Source organism: Leuresthes tenuis, unplaced genomic scaffold, assembly GCF_036924035.1.
Source record: "Leuresthes tenuis unplaced genomic scaffold, fLeuTen1.0.hap1 SCAF_15, whole genome shotgun sequence".
Taxonomy (NCBI): domain Eukaryota; kingdom Metazoa; phylum Chordata; class Actinopteri; order Atheriniformes; family Atherinopsidae; genus Leuresthes; species Leuresthes tenuis.
The window spans coordinates 14,839,346-14,858,010 of NW_027325369.1; the positions used below are offsets into that span (position 1 = coordinate 14,839,346).

Sequence of the window (18,665 nt, forward strand, 5' to 3'; positions counted from 1 at the left end):
TACTTGCAGGGTGGGGTTCTAGCAAGTTATACACCTGTAACCATTCTAACCTGTAAGACTGGGCTAAAATCAGGTTTAGAGGCCCTTCAAAGAGGAGAAAGAGTTGTAAAAGTTATTTATCTAGCTCATTTGACATCAAATCTGAATTGCAGTAGCTGTGGTTGCTGAAGCAAAGCCTGTGGTGTGAGAGAAGTATGGAGAGGTCATTGAGAGCAACAGTCAGTTGGCCTAAAAGAGGCGATGGAAAGCAGTTCAACAGCTCAGGAAGTAGAAACCTCCCAAATTGTGTTTAGCAAGCAAGTTGACAAACCTCAACTAAGCCACTGGCAAGAGCGATCTGAAGAATTCTAAAATCTGAGAGACTTGCCTCCCCTACAGGTTGTAGAGCTGGAGGCTGCTGGGAGATCTGAGCCCATCACGAGAGGTGAAGTCATTTAGGTTATGGAAAGATTCCAAAATTGCATGGCAACAGGGGAGGATGAAATACTGTGGGATGTCTTGGTTGAATCACTTTGCAACATTGCATCGACTTTAGGAAAAACACCTCTGGAATTGCAAACTGAGATGGTGGTCCCCATTTATAAGAAAGGAGACCGAAGGCGTGTGTCAGTGATCGGGGTATCAGAGTCCTCAGCGTCAGGAGCAGTGGAAGGTTGGTTAAGATCAGTTGTTAAGACACAGACTGTCTCTATCAGAGATTTGGGCCCAGTAGTTACCAATCAATTACTTAGTTCTCTGAGGGATAATGCGGGAGATCCTTTGGGTTTACAGGATGCTGGTATGTTTCTAATGACTGTTATGTCCCTGTACACTTTGAGATCTAAGTAAAGCCTGTTCAGTGTGGGCATTTGACTTTGCCAAGAGAGCACCTTGTCTCGACTCCTGTTGGGGATTTTCATGGACAGAATTTCAAAGCGTAGTCCCAGTAAGAAGGCAATTGGGGATGGCAAGAATAACAAATGGAGGTCAAATCTCTGCTTTTTGTGCATGGCTTTGTCCTTCTGGCACCATTAAAGGAAGACCTTCAATGCTGGCTCACTGGTTTAGGCGCCTTATAAGGATGGCTCCTGAGTGCCTCCCCTTTGAGGTTTACAGGGCACTGACAGCAGGCATGAGGACACACAGCTAACTCAGAGCTTACTGGAGCCGGATCTCTCAGGAGGAGTTGAAGGAAGTCGCGGGAGACAGGGAGGCCTGGGTGTCTCTGCTTCCCCTGTTACTACTGTGACAATCAAATGGTCTGGAGAGTGAATGGATGGAACAAAGTGGGCATTTGAAGTTTTTTAATTTCCATAGAATTCATGCAAACAGTGAATTCTGAACTTAAGTGGAATTTATTGTATAATTTGTGGCCGTGAGTAAACAATTAATCTGTCTGGCTTACATTGAAATTAAATTCAGAATGAATATGCAACTAAAATGATTCTGTGGGAAATGTGCATTTAGGCAGAATCATCACTGCTCTTTGAAATAAATATTAAATTTCCCGAGTTTGTGTTCATAGTTTTAAATATTCACAATCAAGTAGAAATGTTTGTATTCCCAAAATGTTGTTATTGTTCATAGAGAACAATAACCACTCGTAAAAGTTTGTGATGTCACGTTTTTTAAACTGGAGCTCAGACACAACAACCGAAACCATTCAGTTCTTTGCAGAGTGAGATTGTATGTTCACCTAGAGCCCCCAACTTCTTAAGTTGAGAAAGATTTAACTGTTTTTCATGGCCAAACTCCTTGACCTACCTGTATTCCTTAAGAAATATTCCATTCCATGCTCTTTCTTGTTTCTTTTGGCTCATTTGTGCTGCTTTCTGACTAAATGCACACCTGGGTCATTGTTTTCTGCTACACTGCACTGACTGAGGGACTCCACTGAAGCAGAAGCCGGTCAAGTGCCTTGTTCAGTAGCAGTAACTCACCATCAAGTGACTTTAGAGATACACATTTTTCTCACAAACCCAGGACACTTGAGGACAACACCTATCTCTGTCCAGTCAAAGTGCAGTCCCGCCAGACCACAACAGCCTTCAGCATGTTACACTGTATTGTGCGTTATGTCTCTTTTATTTTCTTTAGCTGAAAATTCAAGATTCTTCAAGTTTCTTTCTTGTAGTTCAGGACATCGTCCTTTTGCTATTTCTTTCCCCCCTCCTCTTAGGCGCCAAAATGTTTTTCTTGTCTTCCCTCAGCTACTAAGATGTCACCTTAATAAGCCCCACTGAGCTTTGTCAGCCATATGGGATCTCCTTTGTGTATCAAAAATCACGTGAGCTGTAATTAAGCCATTTAATTGTTCACCCTAGGTGCTTTTCAAGCAGAGCACACAATCTGCAATAACTCTCTGTTTTTGTAAAGGTACAGCAGATGCACAATATTTTCACCTGATTTTACAAATCTCTGTTTAACACTTGAAAATATTTCGTGTGACCATCAGAACTACGGTCACCGGCCACGACTGAAGATAAGTCCCATGAAATGCATCTGCATGGATTATGTGACTGTTCTGCTAAAGGATAAAGACAATGGGTGTGTGTTTTCTTGGGAGAAAAAATTATTTAAAAATTTGTTCAGCCCCCAATTCCAAACATATTGGGACACTGGGAATAATTGGAATAAAGTTAAAATGCAATTATTATAAAATGCAAATTTCATAAACCAAGAAGTTATTCCAAATAGATCACAAATCCTGTTACTGATCTGTTCCCAGTTAGCTCTTTTCAGTATTGCATACTCTTCCAGCCTCCCTCTTCACACTCATTTGAGTTGACTTTTATTGCACCTTGTAATTCAAAAAGGCCAGGAGTAATCAGAGTATGTAAGAGCAGGCAAAGACTTGCAGTATATGTCAAACTGCAGCTCCAACTTCTATTGCTCTCTCATTAAATTTTCACACATTTCTAACTCTAACAGCCTGTTAGAGCTGAAGAACCTCTCTGCTCCTGCCTGTCCTGAGACTTCAAGATCCACAAAGTGCAACACAAGTTATCCTTTATATGCAGCACGCATATCGATGTGCACACAAACAACCTGTCCTGGGTTCCAAATATTTAAATCTGTGATAGACGACGTGAGTATGAATGCATGTTTGTTGCAATGTGGTCACACTGTACCTCTGCCATATCAATAGATCCCACTGCAAGAGTCTTGTAGCCCAAGATAGTTCGGTTCTTGTATCTTTTCCGCCTTTGGAGCATGATCTGCAGCTTGTTTCCTTCTCGTTTTAAGAAGTGTGGGTACTGAGATAACAGGAATAAAAAGCAATAGGAAATGTATTATGATTGGCAAGACATTTCCAAAGCCAGATACAATATCAGTTATTCTTCTGTGCCTTAACCTTAGCCCTTAACTACTAATGGCACGTCACTGAGCTGCACTGTTGCAGTGTGAGATGGGTTTCTTCATCAGGATCGGTATTTTGGTTTACACTGAATCACTTCTAAGTAAACCATCTGCTCCAATTTAATATTACTAGTTGATATACACATTGGTAAAGCAATTATCCATTATCATTTCACAGAAAATTACCTGTGAGCATTATTTTCATACGTTATGCAAGTCTTCCAAACACCTGTCTGTTAATGTGGCGGTAGAAATTTTATGTCTCAAAAGCCAAACCATCGTCTCTGTTCCCTACAGTGAGGAATCTTACTTAACATGGACAAATACACTCTGCAGTCCACTTCACAGGGAACTACTGGAAACTCATACATTTCATTTATTCTATCACTAACAGAGAATATAAATCTACAATCTGCAAACATCTGAGTTATTTAGCAGCATATAAAGTAATGTCTTTACCAAACAACATAGCAGCGATTTTTTTCTTTTTCTTTACCTGCAGTGAGAAGGTCAGAGCCAGATCAGTCTCCACTGACCCACTGGGTGGCAGTACAATCTCATGGGACCTCAAAATACGTTTGGAGCCCTGTGAAAAGAAGGTCTGGTGTTTGATTTAGTGTGCACACTTCTTTCAGAGGCAGTCTGTGTTCCTACGGCAAGGGTGTGGGTTGTGAATAATTCAGCAGGATCAAACATATAATTTTAAACATTGTACTGGAACTGTTGGATGGTAAAGAACATTTACTAAAAGAAAAACATTTTTAAATAAATTTCAAAATGTATTTTCCCCTTTTTTTTCCTGAAGCTTAATAATTTACTCCACAACTTAACCAGAGACAAAGATTTACAAGTTTGTCTGCATCTCTATTACCTGGACAGACACACCATACTCTGTGAGATATGTTTGTTTTCAGAAATGTAGGTTTATGTAATGCCCCTTTGTTGGAGCTATTTTTAAAACGTACCTGGATTTTCACTGCAATGACCACAGAAATCAGTTCTTTATCAAGTTCCCTCATCACGACCAGCTTCTTAAGAGTCAGACTGCACAATCTGAGGAGAGACAGAGAAACAGAGGGTAGAAAAATGTTTGCACTAACAGGTGAGTCAAACATGGATGGTTTACAAGGAGGGGAAACAGGAAATATTGCAGTCCTGCTGGCATCTTCAAATATCAAACGGTAAACCATAAACCATAACATTACAGAAAAGAGAAAACACGATGATGAGATCACATGCTCAACATTTCTCAGTGCACATTTTAGTGGAAACTGCTCAATAACTGGCTTGGGTACATTAAAGTCTGTGTAAAGAAATAACTAAACGCAGAAAAAAAAAGGTTATGGGCAAAGTTTTACTGGATTGTAGAGTTAAACCTTTAAACACTTTTACTCCATTTTAAAATTAAGCATTTGTTAAGCAGGCCAGAGATTAACCCTCCATGACAAAGTGGACTCTTACTTAACATGACCTCACTCCAAACACTAATTCCATAAAATTCCAGAGAGCATCCTTAGTTAGCGAATTATGCTGTTTTTCAATCAAAGTAACATCTGGCCTGCATAGTGACCTTAGCCAACAGCACAGCCTCTGTATTGCTATACACAGGCATTAAGATGGACGTGTCCGCCAATAAACAAGTACCAACCTGAAGTACATATGTATAAAAATCATGTTTGATAATTGGCAGTTTGTCAACTAGAGTGTCTTGGCAAAGTCAAACATACCCACATTTTTAAATCTATATACACAAACCGAAATACCATTTTTTCTAACACTGCTCCCTCTCCTAAAAAAACCCCAACAAAACTAATCTTTGTTCATCAGAAGTAAATATTTGCTTCTTAGTTTTTAATCAAAATAACAACTAATACCTTTTTATTTTCATGATGGAAAAGGTAGCCCCGCTGCAACAGTAGCAGCAGTCAAGCAGCAGTGAGCAATGCCAGAGTTGAGGAGGGGAGTAACTGTTACGCCCCTCTGGCACTGCAAAGCAAGAGGTCTTCCACTTGTTCACTACACTGTCCTCTACGTGGTGAGCCAACTGCTTTGTAGTGCTGTTCAAAACTTCAGCATAAACTTTTCAATCACTACATAGTTCCATTCAATTTCGTCATGTAGTACACCAAAAGTAAAGTAAAGAGGCTTTACACTGCACAGGTCAAAATTATCCATTGCAGCCTGGAGCTAGCTGCTATGGAATAGTGATGTGTCGTTCGCGAACGATTCGTTCAATATTAACTAATCGTTTATATGACTCGGGAGTAACGAGTAGTCTCAGTGAGTGATTCGTTCGTTTTCACGCAGTACCCTTCCTCCCCATATGACAGGCGGCTGCTGCATAAGCTCAGTCAGCAGGACAGGAAACAGTTTTGATTTGTTCACGAGTCAACTCCTCGGGTTACGGCTCCTTGCACAGGAAACAGTTTTGATTCGTTCACGAGTCAACTCCTCGGGTTACGGCTCCTTGCACAGGAAACAGTTTTGATTCGTTCACGAGTCAACTCCTCGGGTTATGGCTCCTCGCACAGGAAACAGTTTTGATTCGTTCACAAGTCAACTCCTCGGGTTATGGCTCCTCGCACAGGAAACAGTTTTGATTCGTTCACGAGTCAACTCCTCGGGTTATGGCTCCTCGCACAGGAAACAGTTTTGATTCGTTCACGAGTCAACTCCTCGGGTTACGGCTCCTTGCACAGGAAACAGTTTTGATTCGTTCACGAGTCAACTCCTCGGGTTACGGCTCCTTGCACAGGAAACAGTTTTGATTCGTTCACGAGTCAACTCCTCGGGTTACGGCTCCTTGCACAGGAAACAGTTTTGATTCGTTCACGAGTCAACTCCTCGGGTTATGGCTCCTCGCACAGGAAACAGTTTTGATTCGTTCACAACTCAACTGCTGGCGGCTGGCGGCTGGCGGCTAAAAACACTGTGAGATCGGTATGTAGCCTAGCGACAGGATGTCAATAAATGATGTGGAAAGGAAGCTCAAAGAAGGTCTTTACAGCACAAAGACAAAGCAAGGCAAGTGTGATATTTGGAGAAGTTTCTCAATTGTCCATGAATCTCTTTATTAATAGCCTATAAAATGACGCGTTTTCTCCTGCGGGACGGGAGAAGACACAAAATCAATGCATTTCTTATTGTGCGGGCATAAATTCTCAAAGTTTTGCAGCTGCGGGCAGGAATGTAACAGACATGTTGCGGGCGGTAATGGTCAGAAATTCAGCGAGAGCGGGGTGAAGAAAACAGTCCCGCACAGGACTCTACTGTAGACAGAGAAACGGAGGAGGAAATGAATGATGTCTGATTTGTGATGTTCATTCATTTGTCATGAAATCATAATTAATTAGTGGTCTTCGGTTCTTGTAGATATGTATAGTGTTGTGTGTAAATAGATAAATGATAATGTGAATAATGTGAATAGATACTTTTGAAAATTATATCAACATATTGATTTTGTGTTGTACTCTACCATAAAATAATAATAATAATAAGACACAATAAATGCACTATTTAACATTTTAGGGAACTTATTGTTACTTTTTTTCTCACTTAATTGTGTTACTAATTGTCAAAATCAATGTGAGTTTTACATTCACTTGTTCTCTACCAGCTGTCATGTGACAGGGCTGAACGATCGTTCTCGTTCGTTAATTTGTCACGTGACAGCTACTGAGTCAGTGTCGGGCTTTAAACAACAATGGCAGATACAGACAGGAGTCACCTTATTGTGCATTTGCTTTCCCAGGTTTTCACATGGTTTGAATTGTTTGTGGCATTTTGTGTATTGTATTTTGTTAGCTCAGCTGAAGCAAACTATGTTTCCTTCAGTGTTAAGTGTTTAGAACCGTGGCCCTTTTGTGCAACGCCCACAGTAGGGTTACAGCGCCACCTGCTGGAAAAATGAACGAAATGATTCGTTCAAAGATTCGTTCAATTTACTGTTCCAGAGTAAATGATCCGATTCAGCCAAAAGAGTCAAAGTTCCCAACACTACTATGGAACTGACAGAGCTAGCTAACACCAGCTAGCGTTTGCTACTGCTAACATCTGTAGCTTCTTATTGTGATTTTGTGACATTAAGCATGCCTGGTGAGCACACTACACCTAAAATGTCTCTTTTTTTGGAGATGCAGGATTTGACAAATTATTAGTAATATATGCACTGGAATCACAATTAAATTGAAATTTTACACAGCAAACATGTTTGGGGTGAGTTGTAATGCTGCTCACTTTTGAAACAGTCACAAGCGAGCTATACAAACGGGACCACTGTGACTAAAAATAGTTGTTTAAAACCAGTTGTTTGGTGATGGCACATTAAATTTAGACTTCCTGACTAATGGCCTATATTGAAGATGGCCTATAGGTACAGCTGCAGTCAGTGTTTGTGCAGGTGAATATCAAAACAGAAGCGTTAACGAGAACATGACACCAAACGAAATAAGCAAACTTTTGCTGCTCGCTTCAGATTTACCATGTGCCTGTCCTGCCGGTGTGTGTTTATGAAAAACTGTGAACCACAGCAGCATTTAAGTATTGCCTGAAATGTATCAGTAGCTGGCTGTCCTTATCCCCAAATGAATCCTCTTTATAATGAACAGTATATAGTGGGTGAGTATGCAAGGTGACAAAGCCTTTGCGCAGTGCATGGTCTTAATTGTCTACTCTGACACCCTTGTGGAGGTGGGTAAAAAATAAAACCTTTTTCGTGCTAATTTTAACATATTGTGGCCTATGAGCTAGGATCATAACAACTTCAGTGACAGAGATGGAGTAGGCAGAAGCAATTAGGAGTATGAAATGGTGATATGGTGGAAAAACTTTGAACGCATCCAAAAAAAGGTCCTGATGCTCCGTATGAAAAGAAACTCATTGGTTGGACTCTGTGACTTCCCATTAGAAGAGTGTAATCAACCATGTGAATTTCACTACATGAACGGCCCGTGAGTCACCTTCCTGCTGCCACAACCCCAACTTCTGTTCTCTAAGAAAAAAAAAAGAAAAAGGAAATGTCTTCCCTTTAGTTAGATCCAAAAAGCCAGTCACATAAAAACTGACCAAAGACCACATGACGTTTCAACATTTCTACACTTGTTAGTGTTTAGACCTCTATTACTTGCCTTCATTGGCTTGACAACTAGCAGAGCAACCAGCAACACACTAGGATTGGATGTTGGCTGCAGGGCAGCCGCGGGTGGCATTGTTAGGACAGTGTGTGTGTGTGTGTGTCTGTGTGTGTGTGTGCGTGTGTGTGTATGCGTGTGTGTGTGTGGAGGAGGTGCTTTAACACGCCTGTCACGATTTTTTTGTGACACTTCCTCACAGGACTGAGAAAGAGGAGTTTTCTTTTCAAGGAGATTTTCTTTTGAGGCTTTTAAGTTCCTTTCACTAAATCATTCAGAAGAGTGGCTCAGAAAAGGCTCGATCTGGACGCCAGAAATTTGTCATCAAGCTTGCCTTTTTACGGCAAAATTAAACTATAATAGAGCTGCTGATTCGAGTGACATCATCGCTCAATTATTCTGGGACACAAAAACATGGCACCAAATGTCATTCAGCAGCAGAAGTGGCTATTCAACGAGTCTTAATGCCCTAAGAGTAAAAGATGTGAGTCGAGACTGCCACACGAGACACAAGAGGGAGAAAGCAGCTGAGTAAAAGCCTGATACACCAATAACTAAATCCACTGTCATTAAAGGCTGTGGGTTTGACCATGCATGTAATTCAACTCCTCTGCAGTTCTCCTATTTTGAGAACAGGAAATGGATAGGTGAGGCGGCAAACAAAACAATACAGCAGCCCTATTGGTAGAGGCCTTTCAAAACCACACGGTTGGCTGAGTGACATAATCATAACGCTGTGGCTCTGCAGCAGAGGGGCATCAATCAGCCTTGGGAGAAAGGAGAACATCGGAGCACAGAGAGAAGAGATGACAATGACAGGTTTGAAGAAACCCCAGCCGGCTGAATGAAGATCTTTCTCTCCTTCAGCTGACATGACCCTAGATATCCCAGGCACAATGGATACAAGCCAAAGAAGGCTCGCATTGTCTTCAGCCTGCTCACAAATGAACAATACGCAGCATTCTTGTACTCCTGTTCTGTATTCTACCCTCTTTCCATTGGTTCCAAGCCCACAGTTCCATCTATTTCAGCTATGCTAGGTGACTGGATGCTGGTTTGTGTAGGCAAAGATAGCAAAATAATGTCTGCCACCCAGGCAGCTGTTGTCCCACAGGTCCTATTTGGCTATTGGATCGTAGGATTTTTATGATTTTCCATTGAAACAGAAGACAAGTATTTAATTTCCCTGAAGGAACAACACTAAACTGCTAATTCTTATCATGTATCATTTCAGCCATCTTTTATTGGTTGGGTGCATAAAAGTCAGACCTACAAGACTCAGAGATACAAGAAATATCACCCCCAGCAAAAAAGGATAGAGTCTGCACTCTTCCAAAAAAAGCAAAGGAATCCCTTAGGAAAAAATTATGGAATCAACTTTCATTTTCCACTTTGAAAACAAACATCTGCACAAGCCTAAATCTACCAATCATTTTTCTCCACATAAGAAAAAAAAATGTACGAACACACTTTAAAAGTGGTAATTCTGTCATGTTTGCCAGAGGTTGGCAGAGGCAGAAATGGTTTATGGTGAATGGCATTGATATCAAGCCAGTTTGTCCTTCGGATTGAGGAAAGTAGGTATTAAATATCTACAAGAAGAAGCCAACATTATGTCAAACTGTATGAATCAACAAAATGTGAAGTGGTCATCTGTGCATGTGTTTGTTAAGTAATCACACTAGACGACACTGTAGCTGCTTCTTCTTGTAACTATCTTCAGATCAGCCATTAGTTACCACTCATCAGTACAGTGCAATATTGGGCCTAAAAAAGGTTCAAATCTGTCTCTGTAGATCTCACGGACAGTGTCTTTAACAGTGAAGCACTGCAGCATACTGTGAGTCATGAGCCGACAGCTGTCCTTTCAGAGCCCTGCCCCCCATATTCAAAGCTACTGATGTGCTCGGTAACAACATCATACACGACAAACTTTTTCAGAGAGATTTTTCAACCAATTTCATCATTTTGCAACAAAATTTCTTAAATCAAAATAATGAAGAAAAAAATTATTTGCTTGAGATTCATCATCACACGAGAGGAAGCTTACTTCAGTCTGAATGCTGTAGAAAATTGCAGTGAGGAGTAACAGGTTTGTTCTTCATTGACATCAGCAATAACAAATCCACTTAAAAACCACTAACTACTTCTTCTCTATGCCGAGAGAAAAACACCGAACAACCTCTCTGGCACACATAAAGACGAGGGCACCCTTGCCACCATGAGCTGATGCCTGTGTGCATCAACACAGGTGACACACACACTCGCACACCCCTGCCGTTCTGTCGCTGCAGCAGAGAAACCTGTTCCCTTCTCTGTCCCTTCGCCCGAAGCCCCACGTGGTCTGCTAAAACACATGCCATGCCGCCTGGAGAGGGGCCCTGACAAACCCTGATCCAACGGCCAGCTCAGCACAGATGCTCTGGCAAAGGCCGAGGGGAGGACCAGCAGATCGAGTGTGGTGTTGTGATAGCAGATGAATCCCTTCATCTGCCGAGAACAAGCAGCCAACTGGACTTTGTTTTGGTGTCTCTGATGCAGAGGTGTGAACGGGCTGCTGTCAGTGTAAACAGAAAGGACCTGATGGACTGGTTCCAAACCTTATCAGCCTGACACAGTTACCAGAATACGTGAAAACGACATTAAACTCTCTGAAGCTACACTGCTGCTTGCCCTGAAATTCTAATGACAACACAACTGTCATTGGAATACTGCAGAGCGCTCAGGGCGCTCATTTTCACTTTAAGGATTTTTGTACCTATTCTGAGCTTGTGATACTAACATGTTCGGCGCTTACAATGTTCAGCATGCAGGAATTCTCATAAAGTCGATGTGCAATTTAGGACTAAATACCAAGGACGGCTGCAGGTGACGACAATTTCTGTACGTTTTTGCTCATAAATCAAATGCAAAGTGCAAATATGATATAACGATGCTGCGGCAGGAAAAACAGCATAAACAAACAAACAAACGGGTCTGACAAATGTCACCCGTGTTGTGGAGAAAGATGAAAAGTTGGAGTACAAAAAAACGTTATGCAGGTTTGTATCAAATCTGGAGAGCAGTTCCCCATGCGCTGGAAGTTGATGCTGATGGGGCACCATTTGTATTGAAAACTGATGTAAGGGGTTCTGAACAAAGCTTTACGCAAGCTGAGAATACAAATATGTTGATCAGGTGGAGGAAGCTGTCGGTTGAACATCTGAGGTCCAGTTTTAACTGGCAGATTTGTTCCTTCTGTTCATAGTGAGATGTGAGCAACTGAAGAAGCCAAGTGGATTCTTGAAGCTCAGCTGCACGGATCTATAAGCAGCCTCCGTAATGACATTTTAAAAAAGTATACGATGCCACTTCCTGCTCTTCTCACACACAGATGCACTCAAAATAGATGGTAGATGATGATGTAAGAAGGGAGGTAATAGTATATCAGATATCATGAGTGGATTCAGGATTCATCTTTGGGGCATCCGCAGAGAGCACAGATTATGTGAAGGTCTCTTGTGAAAGTGGCGTGAAAGGATCAAACTTCTGGATCACTGACGTAAAAAAAAAAAAAAAAAAACACACAATAACATTAAAAAGTCGAATCAGTAAGCCAAGAAAGAAAGAAAAAGAAGCCTACTTTGTGTAAAGTGATGCCTTTATCCAACAGCAGCTATAATAAAAGCAACATATGCACAGATTAATTCAGAGGCTTAGACCATAAAGCACAGGATAAACCAGAGGACTTATCTTTTTATCCCTCCATTCTTTTTGATTACATGTCACAGTCAAGTTCAGGGAGGGCTGAAAAGTGTCATTTCACATGCACTCTGATCAGGATGGGGGGTAGTCCGTGCTGCAAGGAAAATGTGCGGTGAAACAGCAATTCAGCGCTACATAATAAAGCATTCAATCTCATCTTATGAGACAAGGTGTCTGCAGGGTTCAATCACAGAAGAAAATTCAATTTCTGAATACGCTGAATTGAAATTTGATTTGAACCAACCTTTCAATCTTCAGCGACACTTCAGGAGAGAGTGATTTTCTGAGAAGAACAATAGTCCCAACTGTTCTAATGTCCAGCTCGCCCACTCTCACAGCAGACGGCACCAAATTACACTGCACTACTTTACACTGAATGTGCTGTGATTGTTCTTGAGTTCTAAGTTTAGATCTACATTTTTTTCCTGGTTCAATAGATTGGGGAGAACGTAGAGAAAAGCAGTCACACCTGTCAGATTCTACTGTTAACTCTTAACAGTTTTCAGCAGTGTATGCAGGATCAAACATCCCCTCATATTAAACGCTTTGGTGTCATGTTTGACTTCAGGACTGAACCTTGGCATAGCATAGTTGCTCCCTCCGTTACAGACTCCTGGCTTTGCGCTGTAAAACCAAAATTCCATCAGCACTAACTACCACAAATGGAAAAGTATTTCTGGTCGCTGCCACATGGGGCCACAAGCATGGTTGCTGCACATTTCAGCTCTTGTTTCTGTTCAGGCTTTCACACATCGGTGGTGTTCAGGTCGCTTTGAATTTAACACACGTCCACTCCAGGCAGGCTGTGTCAAGCTCGAATCAGGAGGAGAAGATGGATCTGATTTCAACCAAAGTTTGAAACACAAGACTGGCGTAAACCCACGGATGCCCCACGCAGAACTTTCGCACACCTTGCACATGGCTGATGGGATGTCTCTTTTTTCATGTTCACTCACTGTTTGAATTGTCAGGGCTGCCTTGTAAGACAGTGAAGACTGCATGGGTAAGAGAATCACTGGATCAGAGCGCTTGTTTCTTAATGAGGGTTTAATGGATCGAGAGCCAATTGGATGCTCGTTTTATTGATGTTCTGTTCTGACATTTTCATGAGTGCACCGCAGTCAAGAGAGTGGAAGGCTGCAGGGACCAGCTCAACAGACAAATACGTTTCACAACATTTATCTACTTTCTGATGGCTTTTACCAGTTTATCGGTGTCTCCTTCAGTCTAATCATTGTCACACACATATTGCCACAAACTCAGTTAAAACTCAGCACTTTATAAGAAATTCTGGTTCCTCACTTAATGTATTTGGACCATCCACTGAGCATTCTATGATTATTATATTGTATTAAAACCTGGGGTTATTTGCAGCAGGCAGTCTGTGTACATGTTAAAACAGTTTGGGGTTAATGTGTCAAAACCAACAGCAAACACCTTTGGTGCTTATTAACCAAAGACGGGAACATTTTCCTCCTGCAGTCAGATGCCGTTGAGCCTCAGAACAGTGCACCGTCATCTCCTGTGTACTGCAAGCCGTGTTAATTAGTTACATCACAATGTCGCGTTGATTTTCACATGAGCTTCCAGAAACATTCCAAACCCAAACAAGCTTGTGAGTTACTAATGATTTCTAATTGAGTTCATTAGACAGGCTGCATGCTCTCCAACACTGGGAATGCCACATTCAATAAACATTGTCAAATGTCCTGGTCAAGACCTCTGACAAAGGTTTGTCTGCTCCCCAACATCTTTGCCAGTTAGAAATGATCAAAGACAGTTTCTTTCAGAAGTGTGTGTCATCACTGAAACCTCACTTTAGAAAAGTATCTAATATTCAATAGTATCTAAATGTGGGTCAAATCTGAGATACAGTTTGACTGTGAGGCAGCTGATCAGAAATGAGTATTTTCCACAGCCGTGGAATGACCAGAAATCCTGTAAGAGGTCAAAAAAAAAATCTGCATTTATTGATGGTCACTTTATATGACTGTTGCACTCCTGTGTGTGTTTGCATTTACATGTTTGTGGTTAAGAGCACATCATATTTATCATCCTCCAATCTGACGTCTGAATACGACCATATGTAGTAATCAACATCATCACGCAGTCCGTGACTAACCAGGCCCCTAGTGTAGCTTATATTTTCTCCCTGTGAGTGCATGTTGCAGAGTTAAATTGATCTAAATTTGCCGGTCTCTCAGGGTCTTTGACATTCCACATCCGCTTGTATGTGTCTGTTGTTTTCACTGTGGTAATCCCGATTTCTCTCCCTCCGTCAGATTCAACCCATCTCTCGCTGAATGACTCACTCAGAAAAATCGTGAGCCCTCAGACACTCAGGCAGCCTCTCAGCTGAGTGTGCCTCCACTGACATTATTGGACAGACAAAGCGGAAAACTTTTTTTTTTTCCTGCAGATCCTTCACCTGCCAGTGAATGAAAAATGTCACATGTGGGAGGCCTTGGAGAACAAAAGTTTTTGTACAAAAACTGGGCACATCTTTTCTGAACTTATGAAAAGATATTTCAATGTTCTATCTCATCAACTTAATTCATTTTATTCATATATATCAAACAACTCAAGAGGAATGAATCAACTAGACTCTTAGCTATCATTTTAGACATCCGTGTGGTCATTTAGCACCAATTCAGATCTACAAACTGCTGCCCATCATATGTTTTCAAAGTGAACGAACAAATTGCTCTGAATGAGTAGGCTTAACACCTTTAACATTTATGAAAATGCCTTCCATTTTCAGGGAGAAAACCCATGCTCTTATTTTTTTTCCCACTTATCTGCTGGAAAATTGCATGTCTCACAAAGGTGAGTGCTTTTCAACTGCTTTTGTGCCTTCAAATAAGATATGATTGTAAATGCTGTGTGGTAATAGCTCCATTGAGGTGTTCGCACATCTGTGACTCTACTCTGACAGGCCTCTTCATCGCACCGTCTCAAACTCAAGAACAAAACTTGATGAGGAAGCACAAGTAATGAGAAAGGACAGACAGCTGCTGATTGGTGTGTTACTGTGACCACAGCAACTGGGTCCGTTCTTACTGCCCCATGCACTATATACAGTGTGCATGTTAGGTGCTGGAAGGAGATCTGTTTGCATGCTAAGAAATCAGATAGGGAGGAAGAAGCAGCGGTCACATGGGACACAGTGTCCTGCCTGCCCTCCAGGCCCAAACTGAAACCAGAGATGCACAAATTACAGAGGAATACTTCATACCAGCTTCTTAAATACACACAAACACAGCACAGAGGTATCCTAAACATGCCTCACTGTCAGCCTTGAATGCCACACATGCTACATAACACCTTCTGTAACATCACTGCCACCAGCTTCTTAACCTCTTACCTCAATCTCTGCAGCCAGAAGCTGAAGTTAACTGTGGTGTATTGGGGATGGTCACCTTCAAAACAGCCGATGTGTAGATGATAAGGAAGAACGCTGCTGACACAGGCTTGGCCGACCACAGAAACTTTTATTGTCAACCATGTCCGTATCAGAATTTCAGAATGATGCATCAAGTCTGGAGAGATGTGTCAAGCCCGGATTCCCCAAAATCTCTGATTTACTGTGGGTGCGGTCTTCGTTAAATAGAATCTGCCTGTTCTTAGTGACCTTGAATATGTTGCATGTTCCCATCACTAAGCACAAAGCCCGGATGTGGTGTGTGCGTATCGACTGAGTCTCTTCTTGGACAAACTAACTGGGGAGTATTTTATTCTCAAAATGTCCTGATTTAGCCCGAGACTCCCCTACAATACTGGTAGTTGTCAGGTCCTCAGGACACAGGTGCAGGGTTGAGTTCAAAATCAAGATGTTTATTTTCAATAAACAATAGGTTGAGGATCTCCACACACGCTCTCCTGAGGCGGACTTAAACAAAAACCGAGACACTATGAAACCTTAACAATTATCAATAAGCACACCTATAACGGCGGCACAAAAATCTTTACGAACAAAACACAAAATCGCTCCACTAGAGGAGGAACTATAAAATTTTAACATTAAACGAACGCAAAGGCTCCGCTAACGGAGATGACTATAAAAGATTACAACAAAGATCACTCCAAAAAACAGAGGAACAAAACCAGGCTATGAAACTTACCGTGATCAAACTAAAGCTATGGATAAAGAATAAATTACAACAAAGGATACGCTCTGCAGGAGAATCGCTCGACTGCAGGCTCAAGGAAGCTATGGTTGTGGACACTGTGGAACAAAGACGCGAGGGTGAGGCTCACGGAAGAAACACACACTGGCACGAGACAAGGGAGGCGCAGACTATCTGAGCACAAGAGGAGCCATGGGAACAGGTTAAAACACTTTGGGAATCAGGGAAGACAATCAGACGCTTGACACAGAGGAAGGGCAAGGAAGGATACGCTCTGCAGGAACGAGAGGGATGTTAGTGATTTCAAAATAAAACAGGAAATGACGAGACATGAATCAAAACCTAAAGACGTGACAGTAGTTGTCAGACTTCTTATCACTTCTTAAAACAACTTTGCACAGGTGATAAACATCAGACACTACATAAACAGGCTAAACAAAATAATTCTTCCTTTTAGACATTTCTGCTTTGTTGTGCATTGTAGAGTGAAATGAGACCGGAGAGGATGGTAGGAATGATGCAAAACCCTTTGATGCCAGATAGCTGAGATGAAGCCAGCTATATGGTCTCACTAAGCTGATAGGAGTTTCAGATTCAGATGATAACTCACTTTTCAGATTTCCAACTCATGTTGCACCTCACTGTCATTTGACTCCTCGCTCTCAAGTGAAAAGTACCAGAAAACAGAAGTGGATGCCTCCACAATCACCTGGATTATCGACCACCGTTTGTGAGCCTGAAGGGTTGAGTGTTTTGGAAGGTGGTCAGCAGCACAGGGGACCTTACGCTCACCATTTCTCTTCGCTCCGTACACCTCGCACTATCAGTACAACTTCAGGGTCCTATCATCTCCAGAGATACTTGGATGACTCTGTAGTTATCAGTGATGGACAACAGCCTGAGTGCATAGAACTAGTGAACCACTTTGTGGCATAGTGTGGGAGAAAACACCTCATCTTGAACGTCAACAAGACAAATTAGATGATTGTGGATTTTAGGTGGACCAAGATTAAGCCAAACACTATTTCTATCCTGGTAGAAGAACTGTATCAAGCGGTTTCATTTAAACCTTGATGGGTTGTCAGCACTTCTTTTTGGTCACTTCTTTGGACCCTTTAAATCTCATCTTTGAGTAGTTTAGAAGCGATATTGCATGCTCATTTGGCAAAAAGGTTAATTTATAGATAATCTATATATAACATTGCTGTAAAAACATTATTATCCACTAGTGTAGACTTGTCTTTTGCAAACTTGTTATGCTGTCTGTAAAATATTTATCTGTAAAGAAGCCAAGAAGTACTGGTTCAATCTTGAGTCGTGTAGAAAGCACAATAATTTCTCCTGAAATATAGAGGAGTGTAATAAACAGTGACATAAAGTGGAGTTTATTTCCTTGATGCCTATTTCCTGGGTCTCAAGCTATTTCAGTTAAATCCGTTTGCATTCAAGTCTAAAATTATTAGCAAAACCAGGACATTGTTACTCTTTCGTTGTGTTTTTCTATGACGCCTTACATATCAAACTGACGTGAAGAACAAGAGTTGACAAGTTTTCTCGTTTCACCAACATCTGGGGAAACAAAACAGGACTTAAACACACCACAAAAAACAACTTCCAACTGACTGACATCTTTCACCAGAGCAGAAAGGGGTGGTAGAATGTATGTTGTACAATAAGGGAAACAGAGGACCGCATGGATATAAAACATAATATAGCAGCGAGTGCTTTGTTTTTTCAGTATTGTCATAGAGATCTGGCGTCTCCTGAGTCGTGGCTATCTATTTGTCTGAAGTTTCCTCACTCCACGTGGCTTTGTTGTGAAAGCTGTTGCCCGTTTTGGAGAAATAAAGATTGTAAATGAGAAGAGATTGTGTGAGACATTAAGTTAGTCGTTGCCTTGTGTCGTCACTGCCAACTCCCTTCATTCACTAGACTGAACAGTCAATCAGAATGCGGAATCTCTCCAAAAGAACAGACCTTTGGCTGACAAAAAACACCAAAGGAGTCTGACAACAGAAACTTTTATTGTCAACCATGTCCGTATCAGAATTTCAGAATGATGCATCAAGTCTGGAGAGATGTGTCAAGCCCAGTGGTGGGTTGCACACCAAAAATACAAGCAAGGCACAAAGAGGAACAAATCCAAACAGATTGTGAATTAATGAGTGACCATGTCTGACTTGACTGGTTTGACCTCAAAGAACATAAAGCTCTTCACAAAAAAAACTCCAGATACATCGAGGAAAGCTGAGTCATCAGGACACAATGAGGCCCAATCCTTGACAGGTCACAGTGACTGTTGCATCACTTAAACATCGTGATCATA

General features: G+C 41.5%; 1 protein-coding gene across 3 annotated transcripts in view; it reads right to left on the reverse strand.

Moving 5' to 3' along the window:
- The window catches only part of pacs2 (phosphofurin acidic cluster sorting protein 2), a 66,772-nt gene that overhangs the window by 22,044 nt on the left and 26,063 nt on the right, over window positions 1-18,665 (reverse strand). For all 3 annotated transcript variants that reach the window (XM_072366050.1, XM_072366051.1, XM_072366049.1), the window contains exons 2-4: window positions 4,305-4,392; window positions 3,836-3,925; window positions 3,111-3,236 (exon numbers count right to left, since the gene is read on the reverse strand). In XM_072366050.1, coding sequence (XP_072222151.1) covers window positions 3,111-3,236; window positions 3,836-3,925; window positions 4,305-4,392 — 304 coding nt within the window. The remainder of the gene's footprint in view (window positions 1-3,110; window positions 3,237-3,835; window positions 3,926-4,304; window positions 4,393-18,665) is intronic.